General features: G+C 36.0%; 1 protein-coding gene across 1 annotated transcript in view; it reads right to left on the reverse strand.

Moving 5' to 3' along the window:
- The window catches only part of LOC121418542 (mitogen-activated protein kinase kinase kinase 10-like), a 39,852-nt gene extending 18,167 nt beyond the window's left edge, over positions 1-21,685 (reverse strand). The window contains exons 1-2 of the mRNA XM_041612464.1: positions 21,511-21,685; positions 7,551-7,699 (exon numbers count right to left, since the gene is read on the reverse strand). Of these exons, the coding sequence (XP_041468398.1) occupies positions 7,551-7,699; positions 21,511-21,659 (298 nt within the window). The 5' untranslated portion in view covers positions 21,660-21,685. The remainder of the gene's footprint in view (positions 1-7,550; positions 7,700-21,510) is intronic.

A 21,685-nucleotide genomic window follows, 5' to 3' on the forward strand; every position in this document is an offset into this window, starting at 1 on the left:
TCCAGAATAGAAGTTATAAACTGAACTACTGCTCTTGCGAAGCAGGAACACCTTTGCAGCAGAAGTGTAAAGAGTGTGGTTACAATAGAATCAGGATTGTTTTAGGTTTGTTTAGTACCATTGAACCCTCAATTGGTACTATAGTTACTGCAAGAATGACCAAAAGCTAGTGAACCCCTCCAAAAATGAACATATTTACAGTGTACAAGTTCTGCCATGTTTTAGATATTTCATTATGAAGTCAGGTGATGAAATATTACATTCAATAAAGTTTGTTTCTCTGGGCTCGCCAAACATTGTGATATTCCTACATTCAACACTCGGCATGAAGGAGTGTATTTTAGTGGGGTTCACTAACTTTTGAGCACTTTTCAGGTACATAACGACCCTGTGATTGTTGACCTTCTGCCTTAACAACACTAAAGTAATTAGATCGCTGTCACTTCTAGTTTCCTAAATGCATACGTTGAAGAAGTTGGAAGTTAACCCATCAAATAGTTATTGCTAAAACGAAAAGGAACAGACAGACGTCCTGAAAATATACTGTTTACTGCAACCACTTTCAGTGTGCCAAGGCATAAAAATGGATTTAATGTGCTTTTATTTTAACATCTTCACTTACAAAATCCATTCCCCCAAAAAATAACTTAAAGAAGAAGATATTGACTTCTCTAACAGCTACTATGATGGTGTTTTCTTCAAACAAAACAGAGATAAAATAGCTTCTATCATATTCTAAAATCTAAATAAAAAAGGGAAATGGATCAAAGTGGATAGAAAATTTAATTAAGAATTCATCTAAGGTGTGAAAAGGCTCTGGCATCGTTGTTTTTAGCGGATCAGTATCATTGATGGCCTGCAGTGGTCAAGGGATGACCTTTTTAAATGCCAGGCACGTCCAAATGCCAATTTCATCTAGCAATGGACACTACCTGAGACAAGGAAGTTGAATTTACGATTGGCTCTTGATGGTGTTGATTACTTTCCTACATAAGAAAACACAAAATGGCACAGGGCATGTCATTTGGAATGGTCATGTATATTGGTGATTTTGAACCGATCTTAAATATCTTGCACTTCATTTGAATGACTGCATTGCTGTAAAGCAAGGTGTTTGCTCTATGCTATATATATATTAACCTGTTGACTGCTGAATTCTGTAATTCTCATATGCGTTGTACAGGGATTACCTGGTTCCGGTTGACAATGGGTTAAAACATCAATTGTTCTGCACGCGGCTTCTGTACCCCATTGCAATAGATAGGCCTTTATATATACTCACATTAAAAGGAAAAACTGCAACACAAATATTCTTCCTATAACTGCATTGGAGCTACATGTGTGTTTAAATTGAAAAAAAATGCAATGAAGAAACCAAACTTTTATAAAAGCGGGCCAGTCAAAGGCAAAATGCTTTGCAATTCCATTACCGGTATATTTCTAAAGAAGTGTCTGGTAAATAAGACTACATTTTGTATCTTCACCTGATATGAACTTTGGTGGAATGCACCCAGTGTGGCAGGTGTTGGGTGGAGAAGAGAAACTATTTAAAATTTAAAATACATTAGTTTTAATCTTCAAAACATCTTAATTTTGTTGACGAGCTTCAAGCTTTTTTCAACATCAATTGCAATTAGCAGGGGGGGGTTTGATAATCATTAAATAGATAGCCCAATTAGCATGCACTATCTCCATCTGTTTCAAGCCAAATGGTATAATACATGATGAAGGCAAGGATAATGTACAGTGTACAACATTTAGAGGCTTGCCATACTAAAATTATACAAATACATATGTACATCTACATATATGTACTGATATTTGAATAGATTTTCATAGATTATTATGACTGGATATAAGTAGTACCAAGCTATACTCTGCATCTATTGTTGACTGAATGCAGCCTATATGCAATGAGATACCACTATAGATTACTGATGACCCAATTTCAAGTGACAACATCCATAAATTCTTGTCAAGACGTAATGTGATCTTATTTCATCTATGGAATTCATGAATATCATGACTGAAACTCTAGCATATACTAAGACAAGCAATACAAGATTTCACGATTACCTTCAGGAAATACAATCCACTCTCAAAATCATCTGGGATATCTATCCTAGAAAGAATCATGCTTCCTGTGTGATCTATGAATTTCAAATCCTGTCAATATTTTACTAGAACTATTCATCTGCATTTGTCATTATTTCTCACTGCCAATCAAGTGATAAATTGCTTCATGTAGATGTAGAGCTCTGCATGAATACTCCTTTATAAGAAAACATATGAATACAATTTTTGTTTAATTGAAACGAGCCCTGGAAATGATATTGTCATGGATTTTTTTTTTTCATTTTTATATTTTGTATACTTACCAATTATCATTGGATTCTCATATGTGCATTTTCACGGTAACTGACGTTACATGGCACAATTTCACACACTTTTCATTGTGTTTATGATTATCTCTAAAACAACAAATGATGGGAGTTTGCTTTTAATGTCAGTTACCGTGAAAATGCCCACATGCATGAATTTAAAGTGTTTAGTTTCCTTTTTTTTAAGGTGGGGGGAGGGGGTGGGGCAGGTTAACTCCTTTATCTCTCACTCTCCCTTTCTTTCCACTCTCTTACACTCTTTCACTTATTTCACACCACACTTAGGGCATCAAATTTTGTTTTCAATTCATCACTGGGTTGTTTACCATGAAAGTCCATATCATGTGTCAGCAAAAAACGATTCCTTCATTTCAACTCGAAGCCCATCTTCCCCCAAAAAACAATTGAACACCCGCGAAACTTTTCTCCCAGACCAATTTGGAAACTACATTCCCACCAGAAGTATAATCATCACCACAAACAGCACCTACACGAAACCAACAAGTGTATTTCCAATACTTGATATTCGAAAAAACAAGGTTTCGATGACACAGAATGCATGTTTACAGGTCATAACACAAGCATCTCATGAAGAGATCTTGATATCAGAATTCTTCATTGATAAATGTTACAAGCTACTAGAAATCCTTCTAACTGATTGGCCGAGGGCAAATTAGTCTGTGAAAATCAGCAAAACATAACTCAAGCCACAAAACCATCCCCAGAACTGAAAGAGCTGATATATAAAAAAAAATATATATACTTTGATGGATATGGATGCAGTTTCACTCAAAATATACCAACCAAACTACAATCCTGGACCTAAACAATGACATTACTTTGCAACGGCAAAATTCAATGTGATGATATAGCTGTATACACCTCTACATATGCACATCCGTACTAACGTGAGATGCCACATCCACCGTATGGTGACATGCACTACGGTTACAGATTTTCTTTATAGGTTTTGCTGCAGCGGTTTTTGGTTCACCGTCTTGTGCTTGGCTGGACATCACAAGTGGTTATGTGATATTTTATTTTACAGGCTGTGGACACAGAGTTAAAAACTGGACAGAATGTTATATCACTATACACGGATACAAGTTAGTTTTACCACTGGGTCTGAAAAGAAGTTTGTACAATGTCTGAAATGAGAATATATCAAGGCCTGAAATTAAGCAAAAGCCTGAAGATTGGCATCCCTGCACTATAAACAGTATTCAGAAATGCCTTTCACAATGTGTTTTAAATTATAATTGTATTTTTAATACAATGTTTAGTTTTCATCATTAAAAATTTTAGGTGTTTTTGGTTTATTGTTCACCATCTTGTGCTTGGCTGGACATCGCAAATAGTCATGTTTTAAAACATAATTGTATTTTTGATACAATGTTTAGTTTTCATCAATGAAAATTTTAGCTGTTTTGCAACAGGTACTTTTACTATGAAAACATTTGTTATCAATTATAGCATATGTTCATTCTTATTAATATGTTTATTATTGAAATGTTCATGCTGAGACTCCTGATCAGGGGTTCATAACTTCCATTAAAATTTCATCTGGACTTTATTTGATCAATTTCGTTACCTGCTATCAAACAAAAATAGTAACAAATTTCTCACACTAATCAAGTTCTTGTCACTTTACGTAATACTTGATATTTTATGTTGGTTTTTTTCTTTTTCTGTTCCCTTTTTTCATCTCTTATTTCCCATCTTGGTAAAAAGGGAATGGTTAGAGCAAGAAGAAGGGTTATCCATTAATATGACCACCTCCTTACCAAGTTACACCATATGTGTACATACCAGTGTCTACATTTCTCTCAAAGTCAACTTCATATATCGACCCCTTGTACCTGCTAGACATACTATATCTTCTTTCTCTTATGGTATCTTTCGAAACAGATGCAAATTTGCAACCAAATCAAGTTCAAGTCTCCAAATTGGCCAGGAATATGGGCTAATCGAAGCTGCCGACCGTCTCCTGCATAATGTTTCAAGCTCCATTACAGCTTCGTGCCTAGTTTGGAAGACAAAACAACGGAGGTTTGGGATACGGATCTGCAAATTCTCGACTCTGCCCGTGCCTTCGTCTCAGATGAAATATTCATCCCTGTACGACACTCTGGGGTCGAATACTGCATCGGATGATGAGATTCATAAGCATTCTCGTCCATCAGGAGGAGGAGCGGAGATGATGATGATCAGAGATGATGATCAAGATGATGACAGTAAGGTTATCCAGATGCTCTCAAAGATAATGGCAGATACACTGATCTCAGAGGTCAAGATTATTTGCCAAGTTTTTATGATGAGATATATACTGTTGTATACAGATATCTCTTGCAAAATGCTACAGGGCCTCGTATTCAACATCTAAAAAAGGCCACTACACACCTTACGGTTGGTCTACAACCTGATTTTGGAAGAAACAGTAATTTGCATATTTTCTAGTAGAATGATTTAACAGAAAAAAATATCTTATTTGAGGTTGATTATAACGATCAAAATGCTTACAATAAAACGTTGAATAATTGCAAGGTGTTAGTTGCAGTTATGGCCAAATTTGCCAAAAATCATAGCTTATCATACAATTGCTACGACTTCATTACAATTCTAAATTGAGCTCATTGCTTTCATATGAAAAGGAATTGAATAGTCAACCCAGGTGAGGTGAATGGGTACCTGGCAGGAATTTATTCCTTGAAATGCCAAGCGCGTGAAAGCTGATTGAGCTACAGCCAGGGTAATAATATCCAAGTCCTTTGGAAGCACGTAGAGATGTTATTCATAATGTGTTAAGCGCTATACAAGAACCAACTATTATTATTATTATTTATCATCAAATTTCGATTAAGCATTCATTTGAGAAATAGTTAGTTCCATGTTTCAATCTTCACAAGAATTGTTGTTATATTTTAATTCAGGTCATAGACCAATGGTAAGTACAGCGGTGGCCCTCAGATCATGTAAATGATCATCAACAACATTTCTGATCAGCTAATAGAAATGATCTACTCATAATTGGCCCTCTCAGTAAATACAATTAAACTTCTTTTTTTTCAAAATGAGACACAGAATTCATTAAGAGTAACTAAGACAAGATATACCTAATGACCTTCCTTCTCAATTGTATCCTGAAGGCAAGATAATTAATTTCATTCTCACATTATCATTAGGAAGATAAATACATTTCTGCAATACCTCTTTAACCATCACCGGCCATTTCATATCTAATACAGATGACAAACACAGGCACCTGAAATGACAATATGATATTTCACACATCCGCCTCCAAGTCCCGGGTAAGCTATTGAATACGAGGTCGAATACATGACAGGACGGTATGATTACTATCATACATGAGAACATGACAGGATCAAATTTCATGATCATAATCGGTATGCTGCTACTTGGCCTGAAGCTAGCAGCTTGAGTTTTGCAATCATTCCAAACTTATGGCGTCTTTAAAGCGTATCACTTGTCCAAACTGAGGCAATCTAAGAATACTGGCTCTGCATGAAATACCCAGGATTTGTATTGAATGATAAATCATTAGAGATGACTTGCAAGTCAGAATTAAATTGGCATTCTGGCTGGTGCTCAATTTTCATCAGTAAATGAAACACTAGCTGTTCTGTCACAACAATGTGTTATAAAGATCTCTATGAATGAAAAGTACAGAACTCTGCCAAAAAATGGAAAATGCAATTTTGTTATTTACATATTCAGAACGAAGTTTCACCAAGTGAAATGACTATAATGTTGAAATTCTGAATGAAATAACTTGGGCTTTGCACGTTCAGAGGTTATACCAAACCAATGCAATGTACATCTTTGTACTAAAATAAACTGAAATTATTTCAAATCATAAGTTAATTAAAACATTCCTAATTTATTTCAGTGTGTCATCTCCATGTACATATATCCATCATCATAATTTGATTATTTGATATTCTGAATTCATTTCTTGCTTAAGTCTCATCTTCTTTAACCTTATTTCTCTCAAATTTTTGTTGTTTTTCTTTTAATAAACTACTCATTCTATTTCTTCTATACCTTTCTTTGAATATCTTTCTAAAGTAGCCCCTTTCCATTTGTGACAGACAGCCTTTCCTTTAACTTTCTGTTGCTTGTTTCTAGTCCCCCTCCCTTGGTCCCCCATCAATCTCCTAGAATCGCTCCACTTGGTACGACATCCACAGAAACCCACCATCCAGTATGACTCAGATTAGAGGCTCGGCAATGAGATGTGATGCCTCGATTGCCAAACTTAATTGGTGATGCATACATTTGGACTGGAATGGGGGAAATCTTTGTCGATTTAGACGAACATTGTAAGCACATTACTTACCAACTAGGATCCCGACAATCAGTATGACTACTACACAGATAGGACAACAAGGGTAATACAAGCTCTTGAGGAATATTAAGCGACAGTCTGTTGAATAATACATCACTTGATCTAAAATCACTTGTGGCAATAGCCTTCAAAGCCATCATGAATATTCTAACATTGATACAAGGGGGATATACAGAGAAGAAAAATAATAGAATGAAATAAAAATGAGCCATATGCTGGGGAAAGAATCATATCAGTGTATATCTACAGTAGAAATAGAATCAATGTAAAGGTAAAGACAGACAGAGTGGAACAATGAATCACTCTTTTACTGCAAGAGCTCGTCTGGTTCCAAATCATACTCCTCTCGTAGTTAGACAATTTCACTCTTTTTGGAGTGAGATTTACATCACCTGGGAGTGGATTTTACCTCTTTTGGAGTGAATTTGTCAAAAAAAATGCACGGTTCACTCTAGGAAGAGCTAAAATGCACTCTACAGGATGTACAATTTACTCCAAAGGGATTGGCTCCTTACATCACTCAGAGAGAAGTGTCATTAGGCAGTGGCGGACCGTGACCCGGAGGAGACAAAGCATTGGAGGGGCACCACATTGTTCACAAACAATACAGTGCCCCGCCGATCATTTGTCGCCTCCGTGTCTCAGTCCGCCACTGTCATTAGGGACTACTTTTTTATGCATTTTTTGACAGAGAAAAAGTTGAGATGGTTGTAATAAAAAAGAGCCACTGAAAAACGACCTTGAATTTTGGTGATATCAATGACCCCCCCCCAAAAAAAAAAACAGGGGATATAGATACGTACCGTCGAGCATTCTTGAGAAGATTTCTGGACAGGTTGATGGGATGGGAAGGGTGAGTTTGTTGACAGCGATACCATACGCTACAGCCAGAGTGTCAATTCCTTTGTATGGGACCTCCCCAGTCAGCAGCTCCCACAGCAGAATCCCAAAGCTGTAAATGTCACATGGAAATAAACACAGAAATCAATACTTTGAAAACTCGGGAGATGAGCATCCGTGACACGTCCGTAAACAACTCCTGAGCGATTGACGGTTTGACATTTATGCCAAAACGCCCACCACATTACTGCCGATTTGCAGGAAATAAAAATTACAAAAACACATTCTTGATATCAATCTTTCTAGAAATATTAGAAGAGCTTATTGTTACAAGAAAAATCAATAATAATGGAAAATTGCATAATCAACAATTCACCATCATGATAGCTTTATCAGACCACTTAACTTATTAAAACATTTTTTTGAAAGTTACATGTACATTTTTTTAGTATAAGTCTTTAAAGAGTCCCTTGTATCCTTGATTTATTTTCATTATCATTAAACACCATTACCTTAGTTCTTACACCTCAACAGTTTTATTCCAGGTTGAGCCCATCTCTAAGAATGCCAGAAATGAGACCATATCGACGTCAAATATCCATTTGCGAGCCTTGGCCCATGGAAAAAACATTTTCTTACTCTTTTCTTCTATTCTTTCATTTCTACTTATCCATAATTATTCAATTTCAAATTGTATTTTTGTAATTACACTGTACAATTTTTTAATGTTTTTTAATGGACAAATAAATAATAATAACAAATAATTATAATTTGCTACCCCTGGATTGAGAGTGGCTACAATAGTTTCATATCTAACTTAGACCACATGTTACAGTCTGGGCACACATCTGGACCATGTGAATTCTACATACAGTAGTCAACCTGTACACTTACCAGGAGGTGAATTCAAACCACCTCGATTACAATAATCCCCGTTACAATTTTGAGAACCTTTTCAGGCTAAGAAATACCTATTAATTATTCCCACATTCACACCGCCAAGAAACATACCCTTGGGATAAGCTCCTGAAGTTACCAGCATGGTCTGATAAGAAAGCAAGGCGCAAGATTTAAAATCATTAGCTCAGCAGCTACCCACGGCGCCCGCACCCAACTACACGCTGGGCTCAAAGTTAATATTCCTGTTACGCATAATCTTTCCGAAAGAAAACACTAGATAAATAGTAGGTTCTTGTCAAAATCTCAGCAAAAGTTCTCGTAATTTTGACAAGAACCTACTATTTAGCCAGTATTTTCTTTCGGAAAGATTACGCGCAATTCACCTTCACGCTGCCAAAATTACCTGTTATTTTCTGATCAGGATAAATTTCCCGATCAGAAAATACCTGGAATTGATGAACTTCGAGGCAGTCTGAAACCACCTAGGGAGACCAAGAGACACCCGACATAAGGTCTTTACAAACAGGTGGTCTTCATGGAAAGGTTCTTGTAACACATGTTTCGATCAAAGGGGAATATAAATCAAGGGGGGGAAGCTTGTGGTCCGTAACAGGTTGGACTCTAATCTACTATAATCAGAGTCAGAGTTTTTATTGAATATGAAATGAGCAACTGTCAAAAATTTCATTTTGCATAATTTGCATGCAATTTTGTTTTAACCAATAGTCAGTAGATTCATATCTGAACAAACTGATACCATAGGTTGGTTAAAAAATTCTCAGAGTGTATGCTAAGAAATAAAACAGTTACAGATGAAACACTCATTGGTACTATAATGTTCATGCCCTAAATCATTGTAGGTCAATCTACAATTACCCTGCTCACTATGTACAGCATGTATTATTTTTTAAAATGAAATATTCAAATGCATGAAAAAAATATTATTCTGCTCATTTATTGGCACCAACATATGGTTATGAAATATTTACATATCTTTCCATTTATTTAATTTAGTCTACATTTACGAAGTTGATGGAAAGAATCTTGTATATTTAAGGAAAAAACATGTGCTTTGAACTTGAATATACTTAAAAAATCCTGAAATCATAGACACAAACCTAAATCTCTGGTGATTCAATTCAGTCCTTAATTTGGAAAATTAATGAAACATGAACATAAAATGGTAAAATACAAGCAGTAGACTTGGAGGCAGCGTACACATGTAGACCTATATAGGCATCAAACAGATTCCATTTAACTAGTGCATCCTTAAAGGACTAGCTTGGAAAGAAAGAGAAAAAAAAGGTGTATATTGAGAGCAAGTAAACATTAATCTGTTGAGAAGAAAATTCCACTTGACTGCTGTCCATTGTCCTGGCGCCCATCTCCATATTCAATCGAAGTACAGTGACCAGGTCATATTTCCAATCTCGCGAATCCTCCCTTTTTCTCCCCTCTTCTACTTAAAAAGTGCCGTCCATTTGATTGAAATGTTTACAGTAAGCTATTTTTGTGATGCGCTTGGACTGAGCATGTCTTTCCGTGATTCAAATTAGATTTGCACTGCCTGTTCCACCGAATTGCCAAAACCTACGATGTGCCTTTGACAAGCACACAACAAAATCCACATGAATGGCATGCCATAGTCTTTGCTCGTCAGATGTGGGTGTATATGGCATATGTTTGTCACACTTTGTTTTTACATTGGAGAAATCACTTACAAATAGGCAATTGCAATTTCATTTATTTTTTTTCATGATTCATGAAATATTGATAGCAAAAATGCACAAAACAATCCAAAACAGCAATGATTGAAAAAATATATAACCTTACTTCCTTACACTATCAATCAAGTGATACAAAGTACAGAAATATCAACAAAATTTACTATAAATGATAATTGAAAAAAAGCGGCTGGACAAAGGCCCCATGAATATCAAAGGTTTATTCCCAAAATAATGAAGATTAACTGATAAACTAGTGCTTTTTTAAACTCAGATTTCTTCCTTTTTTATGATTTGTTTAAGAGTTAGTTTCACTCATTGTGCCACCTTCCCCATTCCTGCAAAATCAACTTGAAGTAAAATGTTGTGAATGCTAAATATGATTTTTGAATTCTCAAAATGAAAATAACCTGGAAGAGTAATATTTTCTTTCATTATTTCAATACTTTGACTTCAAAAATACTTCAGTCTTTGAAGATTACAGAAGAAAAAAATTAAATGGCAAAAACTGAAAATAATAATGAAAAAACAAATAATAAAAATAATAAATTCCTAATTATTTTCTGATATATATCCAATTAAATTTCCTCTAAAAAAATGACAGTGCATAGTTATTTTTAGATCACAAATTCCTTCTTTAACAATTATAGAATATTGATTATTTTCATCTTTTAACTTGCTCTCATTTTGATCATGACAAATACAAGTCCGACATCTAAGGTTTGGGAAATATATTTATTGCAAAGTGATGACTGAAATGCTATTGAAAAACTGTCAAAGGAAGTAGGTGACAAAAGATATTTCAGAAGATTGGAAAAAATGGGAAATGAGTGAAATGAATGTAGTCCATGGTGATTGCAAACAATGAGCACTGTTGAAGGTAATGATCGGAAATGTGTCTTTGTAAGATGGTCACTCGATGGAAATAATGGAATATCCACAAAGGATCTAAAAAAAAACATGACAGCTAAGATTTGATAAAAAAATTGCAATTAAGAAATTGGAATCAAGCTGATTGAAATAGTCTGACTTCCATTTTTTATCAAAAAAATCAGCGCCAAGATCATTTTATATTTCATATTTCTGGTGAATATTTAGTAAATTAATTTACAATGTATGATCACATATCATTCTATGCACCAGTAAAGACGTTAAACCTGTTACTGGCGTGCTGGCACTGCCCACACATTGATTTTAATACTTATTACATATCAACTGAAATCTCAGTTATACACTGTAGTTCACGCATGCAAGTACACATAGCTCCATAAATTAATGCTGACCATCATAAACCCAATTTTTTTGTCAAATTTTTAAAATCGAGTTCATTGTATACCGGCATTCATTTCTTTTGACTTGCCTAATTTCAAACAATATTTATTATTTTAAGAAATAAAGGTAAGATTCAAATTTTGTCTGAAATGTTATCCCCTTTGATTTTACGAAGCATCCTAGACCATTGTTTCTACACTTTAGTAGTCTCCAAAATGGCAAGCAGGGTCTTAAACCCAACCAGGATAGCTTTCAGGTTGCGTATATATTGAGGGATTTAACAACTGCTTTTCAGCTGAAAACCATGGGCATGATATGCCTGGTTTTAAAGGACAAGTCCACCCAAACATAAACTTGGTTTGAATAAAAAGAGAAAAACAAAAAAAGCATAACACTGAAAATATCATCAAAATCGGATGTAAAAAAAGAAAGCACGACATTTTAGAGTTTCACTTGATTTCACAAAATAGTTACATTCACATCCAGATAAGTATGCAAATGAGGAGACTGATGATATCATCCACTCACTATTTCTTTATTATTTCATCACATGGAATAGGAAATATTGTCATATGAAACAAAATTCTATTCCTTCCTGATCATGTGCAAGTATTATTGTTTTAACATTTTGTGGTTCAAACAAGAGGGTCTTCATTGTCAAATCTGTAAAAATTGAAATATTTTATAATTCAAACAATAAAAATGCTCCAATGATATGATACCAAGTATCAAAGCGCAGTTGAGTATATACACATAGTAACTGTGCTATATAAATGAAAATATTATTATTATTATTAAAACAAAAGAAATAGTGAGTGAGCGTCATCGACCCTCTCATTTGCATATCACTGAGTTGGTGCATGTAGATCTAACTGTTTTTGTTTTTTTAGACGAGTGAAACTTTAAAATGTCATGTTTGATTTTTCTCCTTTTATTCAAATCAACTTTTTTTCTGAGGTGGACTTGACCTTTAAGAAATGACCTAAGAAATAAGCCTTCCTGTGTTTCATTTCAAATACTAAATGTGAACAAAATTTTGCATGTAATATAAATTGACAGAATTTATCTGTTAAATTGGTATTAATAATTGATGTGGTTTCCTTCCAGGCACAAAGCTATGAGCATCAAAAGAATTTTATACTTCAGAAGTGTAAATTTTCAAAGTTCCACACAAGTGTGAATAATACTTTGATGATTACTCATAAAAGTTTGAACATATTTCTCAATGTTTTTCTGCTTTAAAAAACAGGATTTACTACCGTTTTAGATTCTTTTCGATCATAGCAGACTGTTGTTTAAGCTCTTACTCAAGTCAAGACCATAATTGAGCTTAAAGTTAAAACTCTCATACAAGGATTCAGTGTACCTTGCAGGCATAACTGTTAAATATTTGACAAAATATTCATGAGGTCACTATCCAAATTTGTATCAAAGAGCTCAAATACACAAAAGGACAGGCTTTGCTGTAAAGTAGAGTAACATAATCTGATAGGGTAGGAAATCTCTTTTGGGAAGAAGAGATAGCTTTTCTAACGCATCATTGAAGAGCGAGTGTTCTCTTGGGAGATATCTGTCTTACTGAGTGACTGTAGGCAAGACTTATGATAATTTCCTTTTTACAGAATCCTATTATCTTATGACACCCCTAAGAGGAGAGGATGCCGATGTCCAAGGTGCTTAGATACAGTGATCATTCTAAACCATCATCTAACAACTAATCTGAATTCCTCCAAAAACAATAAAAAAATATAAGACTTATATGAATTAAATTCACTTTCTCATAAAAATTATTTCTTTAAATGGGTATTTAAAGGGTATTGAATATATATCATGACAGAAAAGGTGAAATCGCAGATCTATGGAAAATTCATCAAATCTAAAGAATAGAATTGGGAAATACATGTAACTTCATCATACTTTTGAGAAAAAAAAAAAGTAAAGAAAGTGTTGGATATCATCATTCAAGATGATGCTGAGCTGCATACAACTTAAAAAATCAACTTGTTTCATTTTTATGTACATGTATCTACCTATGCTTCATATAAAATCTTTTTTACGAAAGGAGACAAACTATATTTTAAAATTCTCTTGTTATGCTCACAAATTAAAACAAGTGGAATGCCTCTGGCTGTCTCACCTGCATCACGCGGTTCAATATAGCAACAGTGCTGACTTTGAATACTACTCTAACTCGCACAAGATGTTCAGCGATACATGGTTACTCTTATGTCCACTTTTTATGAACTAGACCAATAAACTTACAGAGATATGATGGTTATTCAACAAAAAACCCCGACATGGCCAAAGTTCATTGACCTTACATGACCTGTGACCTTGATCATGTGACCTGAAACTCGCACAGGGTGTTCAGTGATACTTGATTACTCTTATGTACAAGTTTCATGAATCAGATCCATAAACTTTCAAAGTTATGATGGTAATTCAACAGATACACCCAGTTCGGTCAAAGTTCATTGACCTTTGACCTTGGTCATGTGACCTGAAACGCGCACAGGATGTTCAGAGATACTTGATCACTATAATGTCCAAGTTTAATGAACTAGACCAATACACTTTCAAAGTTACGATGGTAATTCAACAGATACCCCCAATTCGGCCAAAGTTCATTGACCCTAAATGACCTTTGACCTTAATCATGAGACCTGAAACTTGCACAAAATGTTCAGTGATGCTTGATTACTATTACGTCCAAGTTTCATGAATCAGATCTATAAACTTTCAAAGTTATGATGGGAATTCAACAGATATCCGCAATTCGGCCAAAGTTCATTGACCCTAAATGACCTTTGACCTTGGTCATGTGACGTGAAACTCGTGCAGGATGTTCAGTGATACTTGATTAACCTTATGTCCAAGTTTCATGAACTAGGTCCATATATTTTCTAAGTTATGATGACATTTCAAAAACTTAACCTCAGGTTAAGATTTCGATGTTGATCCCTCCAACATGGTCTAAGTTCATTGACCCTAAATGACCTTTGACCTTGGTCATGTGACATGAAACTCTAATAGGATGTTCAGTAATACTTGATTAACCTTATGGCCAAGTTTTATTAACTAGGTCCATATACTTTCTATGTTATGACGTCATTTCAAAAACTTAACCTCAGGTTAAGATTTGATGTTGACGCCGCCGCCGTCGCCGCCGTCGGAAAAGCGGCGCCTATAGTCTCACTCTGCTTCGCAGGTGAGACAAAAATCATAAAATGCATATTAGGAAATAAACATTCATATTTACTTTATACTCATTTACTAGGTCAATTGTATATAACCAGGCCACAAATCAGCAAAAAGGATTTTATTTTTACTGAAAATCATCAAAATTTTATTATGATTTCCAATTATACTGAAAAATGTTCACCCATTGTGCACCACCCCCTTAAGAAAATTTTAATTGCAGATTCAATGCAACGAGGAAGTGAATGCATTTGTAATTTGGAAAGAGGGTTAAATATCATGCATGTCCGTAAGATATGGATCAAGAAAATAAAGTAATAATTCCCATGATGCTGTTAGCAGCAATCCAGAAAATTTGAGAAATCATAAGAAAACATGGAACTGTTATCAAATTCCCATTTTCATCATTTGCCTCTTTTACCTGTATCTGTCTATTCATCGCCTTTGGTATTTCTGTTTTGGAGGGATAAAAATGAGCAAAACGGTTACACTCATCTTTCCTTATTGGTTTCCTACACGAGGTACTTTACAGTACATGAATTTTAAACCAATTAAAGTCATTTTCAATTTTAACAGTGAAAAGCACAAGAGAATGATCATTTAGCCAATTATGTCCTAAATAGCGCCCCCCCCCCCATATTTTACAATTGTCTATTACCAGTTACTCAATATCAGTGAACACCAATGATTCTGCATTTTCATTCTGGGAATGAGGGTCATGTATTCCTTGAAACATGTTCCATTTATTAAAATATTATTTTTTTCAATATTTTGTCATGTCACACAGGTAGTATTTATGGTATTTACATACCATGTAATAATGAAACGCACATCATAATCCCTTCACTGTCTGCCTGTTCTTTGGATTGTGATGGGCTCGTGTTCGCTCTGCGATGCAAATTATGTATGATAATTAACCACTTTGACCGTTCATGAGCTTTAATTGACCTCACATACATGTAGGCCTACTGCAGCACATTTTCATGGTTCTCATCTATATTTAACTCTCCACACTGTCTGCATGAGGCGTGGCCTTGGGATCAGTGCTGCAATGCATTTCACTGGCATTCGTACAGCTCGCCCATGCCATAATTATGTTGCAAATGAGAAATAGATTTAATCAAATTCACTTCTGTGGATAGCCTGATCATGTTATGACGGTAGATGATAGTTTATTATTATTCAATTCTCTCACATTTTGACCTCTTACACCAAATCAAAGACAAACAAACATGCGAGCACTGACCAAGTTACATGTCTAGATATTATAACCTTTTCTTATTTTGAGTCATGTTACAATGAACACATTAATGATATTTTCTTATTTTGATGATCATTAAAACCAGGATATTAAGGATATATTGTAATGAAATTTTAAAAATGAAAGTAAATATGAATTTGTGTATGAATAGCTGAAAACAAAACAAAAAATTAATGTAACAAGATTATAAAATGAGATTTCAATTTTTACATGTATGTACCTGTATGAAGGGCCAACATTCAAAGGGAGAAAACCAAAACCACCGTTGGAACTTCAAAATTTCATCGAACAGTAGCTTTATGATTTAGACTAGTTAGTAGAATATTACAATGTAATTACCTAACAAGGAGTTAAATTGACCGTTAAAAGACTGGTATTGAAATATTGAATATTTTGCATTGATAAGACACTTTATGATCGGTATCTAAGATGCACACCATTTTAACATGCCATCAAATTAACTTTTTAATCTGAAAATGTTCAATCAATTACTTTAATTAGTGGAGAAATTTTCAAAGCAGACTAAACCGATATTGTCAGGCATGGGAATAGTGGATTGGAAGAGAGAAAGAAAAAAAATACAGTCAATAACACCCTGTACATCACCATGGATACATATGAGGCAGTTTCAGACCGCCTCGAAGTTCGTCAGTTCCAGGTATTCTCAGATCGGGAAATTTACCTCGATCAGAAAATACCAGGTATTTTTGTAATGTGAAAGCAAACTACGCGTAATTTCCCCGAAAGAAAATACCCGCTAAATAGTAGGTACTTGACGAAATTACAAGAACTTTCGTGGGGATTTTGCCAAGGTTCGCAGGTATTTTGGCAATGTGAAAGCAATTTACGGGAACTTTTAGCCCAGCCTATTGTTGGGCGCGGTGCCGTCGGTGGCTGCTGGGCTAGTGATTTTCAATCTCGCACCTTGCCTGCTTATCAGACCACACTGGGCATGCTTATAACTTCAGGAATTTATCCCAAAGGATATGTTTCGGGGCGGTGTGAATGCAGGAATAATTAATGGGTATTTTTTAGCCTAAAAAAGTTCTCATAATTTAACAGGATTCTTATGATCGAGGCGGTTTGAAACCACCTATATACAGTACCGGGTATGAAGCTATTTCACTCTTCCATATCTTCCGGCTGTTTTGATGTTGTTGGGGATCATGATAATCTAATTCTTATACATGATGTAATTCATCGAGACAACATAGTAGTATACACATTACATGTCTGAAATTTCCTCATTAAGTACATGTAGGCTGCAATTAATTTTGCCAAAATAATCTTCATGAGATTCAAGTACAGTCCACCATATTGTGTAGAAGCTAGTGGGTAAACCTTACTCTAACACTTATTTGAAATATTTAAATCACTTTTGGTGTTCAAAAATAAACTCCAAATTATCCTCCTACACAGAAACAAGTAGATCTGTCATATCAATAGTAGTTTCCTAGTATAAACACACACACACACAAAAAAAAAAACGTTTTACTTCGCTCACAAAAATTTACAGGATGATTTGTTTTGGACATAGTGGATCTAGGCACAATATAGATTGGAAAAAGTAGGCAGAGCTGCAGCCGAGTTTGGGCAAAATTTTTTCTGCAACTAAGGCCAAATACAGGCCCCGAAACAGCTAGGCGTTTGGCTCACCTCTGGAAGTAGCCTTAGCCTGACATTTTCTCACCATAAACTCATGCAGAGTCAAGCCATGGCTCCTTGACACCATTCTCATTATACTTTCTAAACCTAGTTTACTGGAAATCCGTTCAGGAAACCAGTTTCGCTTTGCTAGTGTTCCCCTTTGATCACCCGAAAGTGGTTTTCAAAACCACTTCACGTAAAGTAGTCTTGTTGCTATGTATGGGAACAATCTCATTGGGGTGATATATTTCATATGAAATATGAAACCGGCATTCCACATTTAATGTGGGGAGTAGCGCGCTCAAAATGTGAGAAGATCACTCCCTGAACAACTGTGTATCCTCACTTACACTAAAACCATTTTAACAAAGCAAAGCGATCTTTAAAACTACATCGCGATGTGGTTTTCTGAACCGGTTTGGAAAATTTCTTTGATCGTTCTCATTACACTTTAAACTAGATTCCACAAAACTAGTTTCCAGTAAACTAGTTTTAGGACTGTAGTGAGAATGGTGTCATAGACCCCGTTCTCATTACCGCCCTTAAATTAGGTTAGTAGAAACTAGTTTTGTGGAATCTAGTTTAACGTGTAATGAGAACGATCAATGCAATTTTCCAAACCGGTGTAATGAGAAAGGTCGAAGTGGCCTTGGAAGCTATCTTCCAAACCAGTTTGGAAAACCACCTCACGATGTAGTGTTCAAGATCGTTTAGCCTCGTTGGACTGGTTTTAGCGTAAGTGAGGACACCACCTTTCATCGGGAAGCAATCTTCGCACATTTTGAGAGCACTACTCCATACCCAGTGAGTAGAATATCTACGCTGCGGTTTTGAATTTCACGCGAAACATTTTATCCCACTAGAGTGTTCCCATAGCAACAAGACCACGTTTCATGAAGTGGTTTTGAAAACCACTTTCGTGTGATCAAGTGGGAATGCTAGCAAAGCATTCTTCGAAACTAGTTTCCTGAACTGATTTCCAGTAAACTACATGTAGTTTTAGAAAGTATTCAAATACGACAGTGCTTCAGTCTGGCTTTTAATGTAAACATGACAGAAACCATCCTAGAATATATGCGACTGCCAATGCTCTATCTTGACCACATTCACACCCCCAAAATAATCAGTGTGTTTACATGCAGAGTATCACTCTGACGAAATAGTTACAGTTTAAAATTTTGACTGGGCCGTGTCAACTTCTGTAAATTATGCATGAAATTCAGGAGCCCCTGAGTACTACAATTTTAGCCTAGCCCTGAGCTGGAGGTAGAGACATAAAAAGCTTTCACTTGGTCGTGAATGGAAAAATGCGTATCACTCAGCCTAGTTTGCAAAATAAAATGATGGGAACAAGCTTCTGTGATACTAAGATGTCACCTTTTGAATGATCTGCGTACTCTAAATTCTCTAATATGCATCACTTAACCACTCAAAATGTAAAGAGCCCAAACCCTAGGAAAAATACAGCTGGGGAAGGCACCTTTAATGCAACGCAGCTTGAGAGCACTTACAAGCTACATTACAAACATAACATAAAGCCGACATTACTTCGTTATCAAAATGCATTGAACAGTTCAACCAAACTCATTTCAAATCAATCATTCCACAAATTTATTGACCGACTCCGACTATTACAATATTTTGAAAGGTCTCCATGTATTCACATAATTACATTACTAAATCAATAGGTGATTTTAACATAAACCCACTTAATGGTATACAACACTCACTCTCCTATCATCCATCCGTCCGTTCATCCATCAAATCTTCTTTCCTAACATTCCTCCACCTATATTGAACACAATTAGTTTGATGGCCCAGTATTCCCACCTCCCCCTCCTTTAATTTTTATTTGCATTATCCTTCTATTTCTCGTTTAATGTATCCAAGGCTATGGCATTAAATGCCCAACTGATTGGCGTCAATGCCCCTTCCACTGTCCTATTTTGCCCTTTTCATATTTTTATCATTAGTGGTAGTAGTAATATAGTACCCTTTTCATAAACCTATCCTCCAATTAGCCGCCTAAGAGTAATGCGGATAATTCAATAAAAGTTGCGTTCATAAACTCCGAAAATAGGCCGCATTATTTTTACGAGCGCCCGTCCTGAAAAAGGCGGATAATCGCCATGACAACTGGACACGCCCCCTCCGATGCGGTTGTGTTGAAGAAGGGTGACCTTGTGACCGCACCATGGCAATTATCCGCATTATTTGGAAATGCGTTCATAAACTCAAAATCTTATCCCGATGCCGCTATTATGCGGATAATAACAGCATCAGAGTAATGCGGATAACTCTTGTCCTCCTCCAATTTTACGACCAAATTATGCTGCTATTAGCCGCCTAATTCATTTTTATTGGGTTTATGAAAGGGGTATAAGAATGTACCCTTTTTTCAAAAGTGGCCTTTTTTCAAAGTGGCCTTATCCCAATATTGATGTAAAAGACCTGCTGGAATTTTTCTATCTTATCTACATCTCTACAGCATTCTCATTCATCTTTCCACCCACCTGAATTGGGCCTCCATCCATTCACATCCTGGTTGACTTTCACCATCAATCCACTCACTACACATGTCACCGCTAACTAATTAAACCAACCATGACAAGAACCGGCACTCCACTTCTCAAAACATCCACTGATATTGTAAATCAAAACTAGGCTAAGAATGCGCTTCATGCGTATTTCAGCTCCCTCCATTCCCCAGACAACACTGCACTACCAGAGATGCTTTTCACCATCAATAGGTGGTTTCAAACCGCCTCGATCACAAGAATCCCCGTTCAATTACGAGAACTTTTTAAGGCTAAAAAATACCCCTTAATTATTTCTGCATTCACACCGCCCCGAAACACATCCTTCGGGATAAGTTCCCGAAGTTACGAGCATGCGCAGTGTGGTCTGATAAGCAGGCAAGGCGGGAGATTCAAAATCACTAGCCCAGCAGCCACCAACGGCGCCGCGCCCAACGACACGCTGGGATAAAAGTTCCCGTAATTTGCTTTAACATTGTCAAAATACCTGCGATCTTGGAAAAATCCCCATGAAAGTTCTCGTAATTTCGCCAAGTACCTACTATTTAGCGGGTATTTTCTTTCGGGGAAATTACGCGTAGTTTGCTTTCACATTACCAAAATACCTGGTATTTTCTGATCAGGGTAAATTTCCCGATCAGAGAATACCTGGAACTGGCGAACTTCGAGGCGGTCTGAAACCACCTATTACATACTGGGTGATTTTTAAATTTGGTTGGTGTTGGTGTTAGGTCAATATTTATGTCATCATAGCACCAAACTTCAAATGAAACTGGTCACAAGGAACTGAGCTTTCAGTAATATGATTTGGATCATATTTGTAAACTCAGATAATAGTAGGAATTGGATAAAGGAAAGACAATCAAAATTGTGCTTCCAGCACCAACTCTAAACTTGAAATCACTCAATGCATGAAGGTAACACCAAATATGGTGTTACATGAACACTCCACCAATTAGTGTTATTTCGGGATCCAAATAAGGTTTCTTTTGTTAGTGGGGAGTAGTAAATAGTTCCTCTTATGTTGATTTTTATCTCCCACGTAAACAATATTTTGAGCTTAATTACTTTGGAAATTTTGTAAAAACAGCACTCAACTTCTCCAAAACATCTGACTGAACCAGTAAATCAATACCAGGCCAGGTGGATTAGTCTTCTGACATTGAAACAGAGGGTCATGGGTCGGAATCCCAACCACTTGCAGCATAATTTCCTTCAGCAAGAAAATGATCCATATTGTGATACATCGACACTCAACCCAGGTAAGGTACATGGCTACTTGACAGGAATGAATTCCTTGAAATGATTCTTCTGCGCTGTTTCAGAAAAGGCTTGATGGGGTATAGCATATGCAAGAACTGAATATTATTGTTACTGAACCTACCTCCAGACATCGCTACTCTTGGAGAAGAGCGATGACTTGATGACTTCTGGTGCCATCCAGGCGTACGTCCCTGCAGCACTCATCCTTGTGGTCTTGTACATCTCACGGGCCAGACCAAAGTCAGTGATCTTCAGCTGGATGTTGTACATATTACTATGTTCAACTTTCTGATCAA

The sequence above is a fragment of the Lytechinus variegatus genome, chromosome 7, assembly GCF_018143015.1.
Source record: "Lytechinus variegatus isolate NC3 chromosome 7, Lvar_3.0, whole genome shotgun sequence".
Classification (NCBI taxonomy): Eukaryota; Metazoa; Echinodermata; class Echinoidea; order Temnopleuroida; family Toxopneustidae; genus Lytechinus; species Lytechinus variegatus.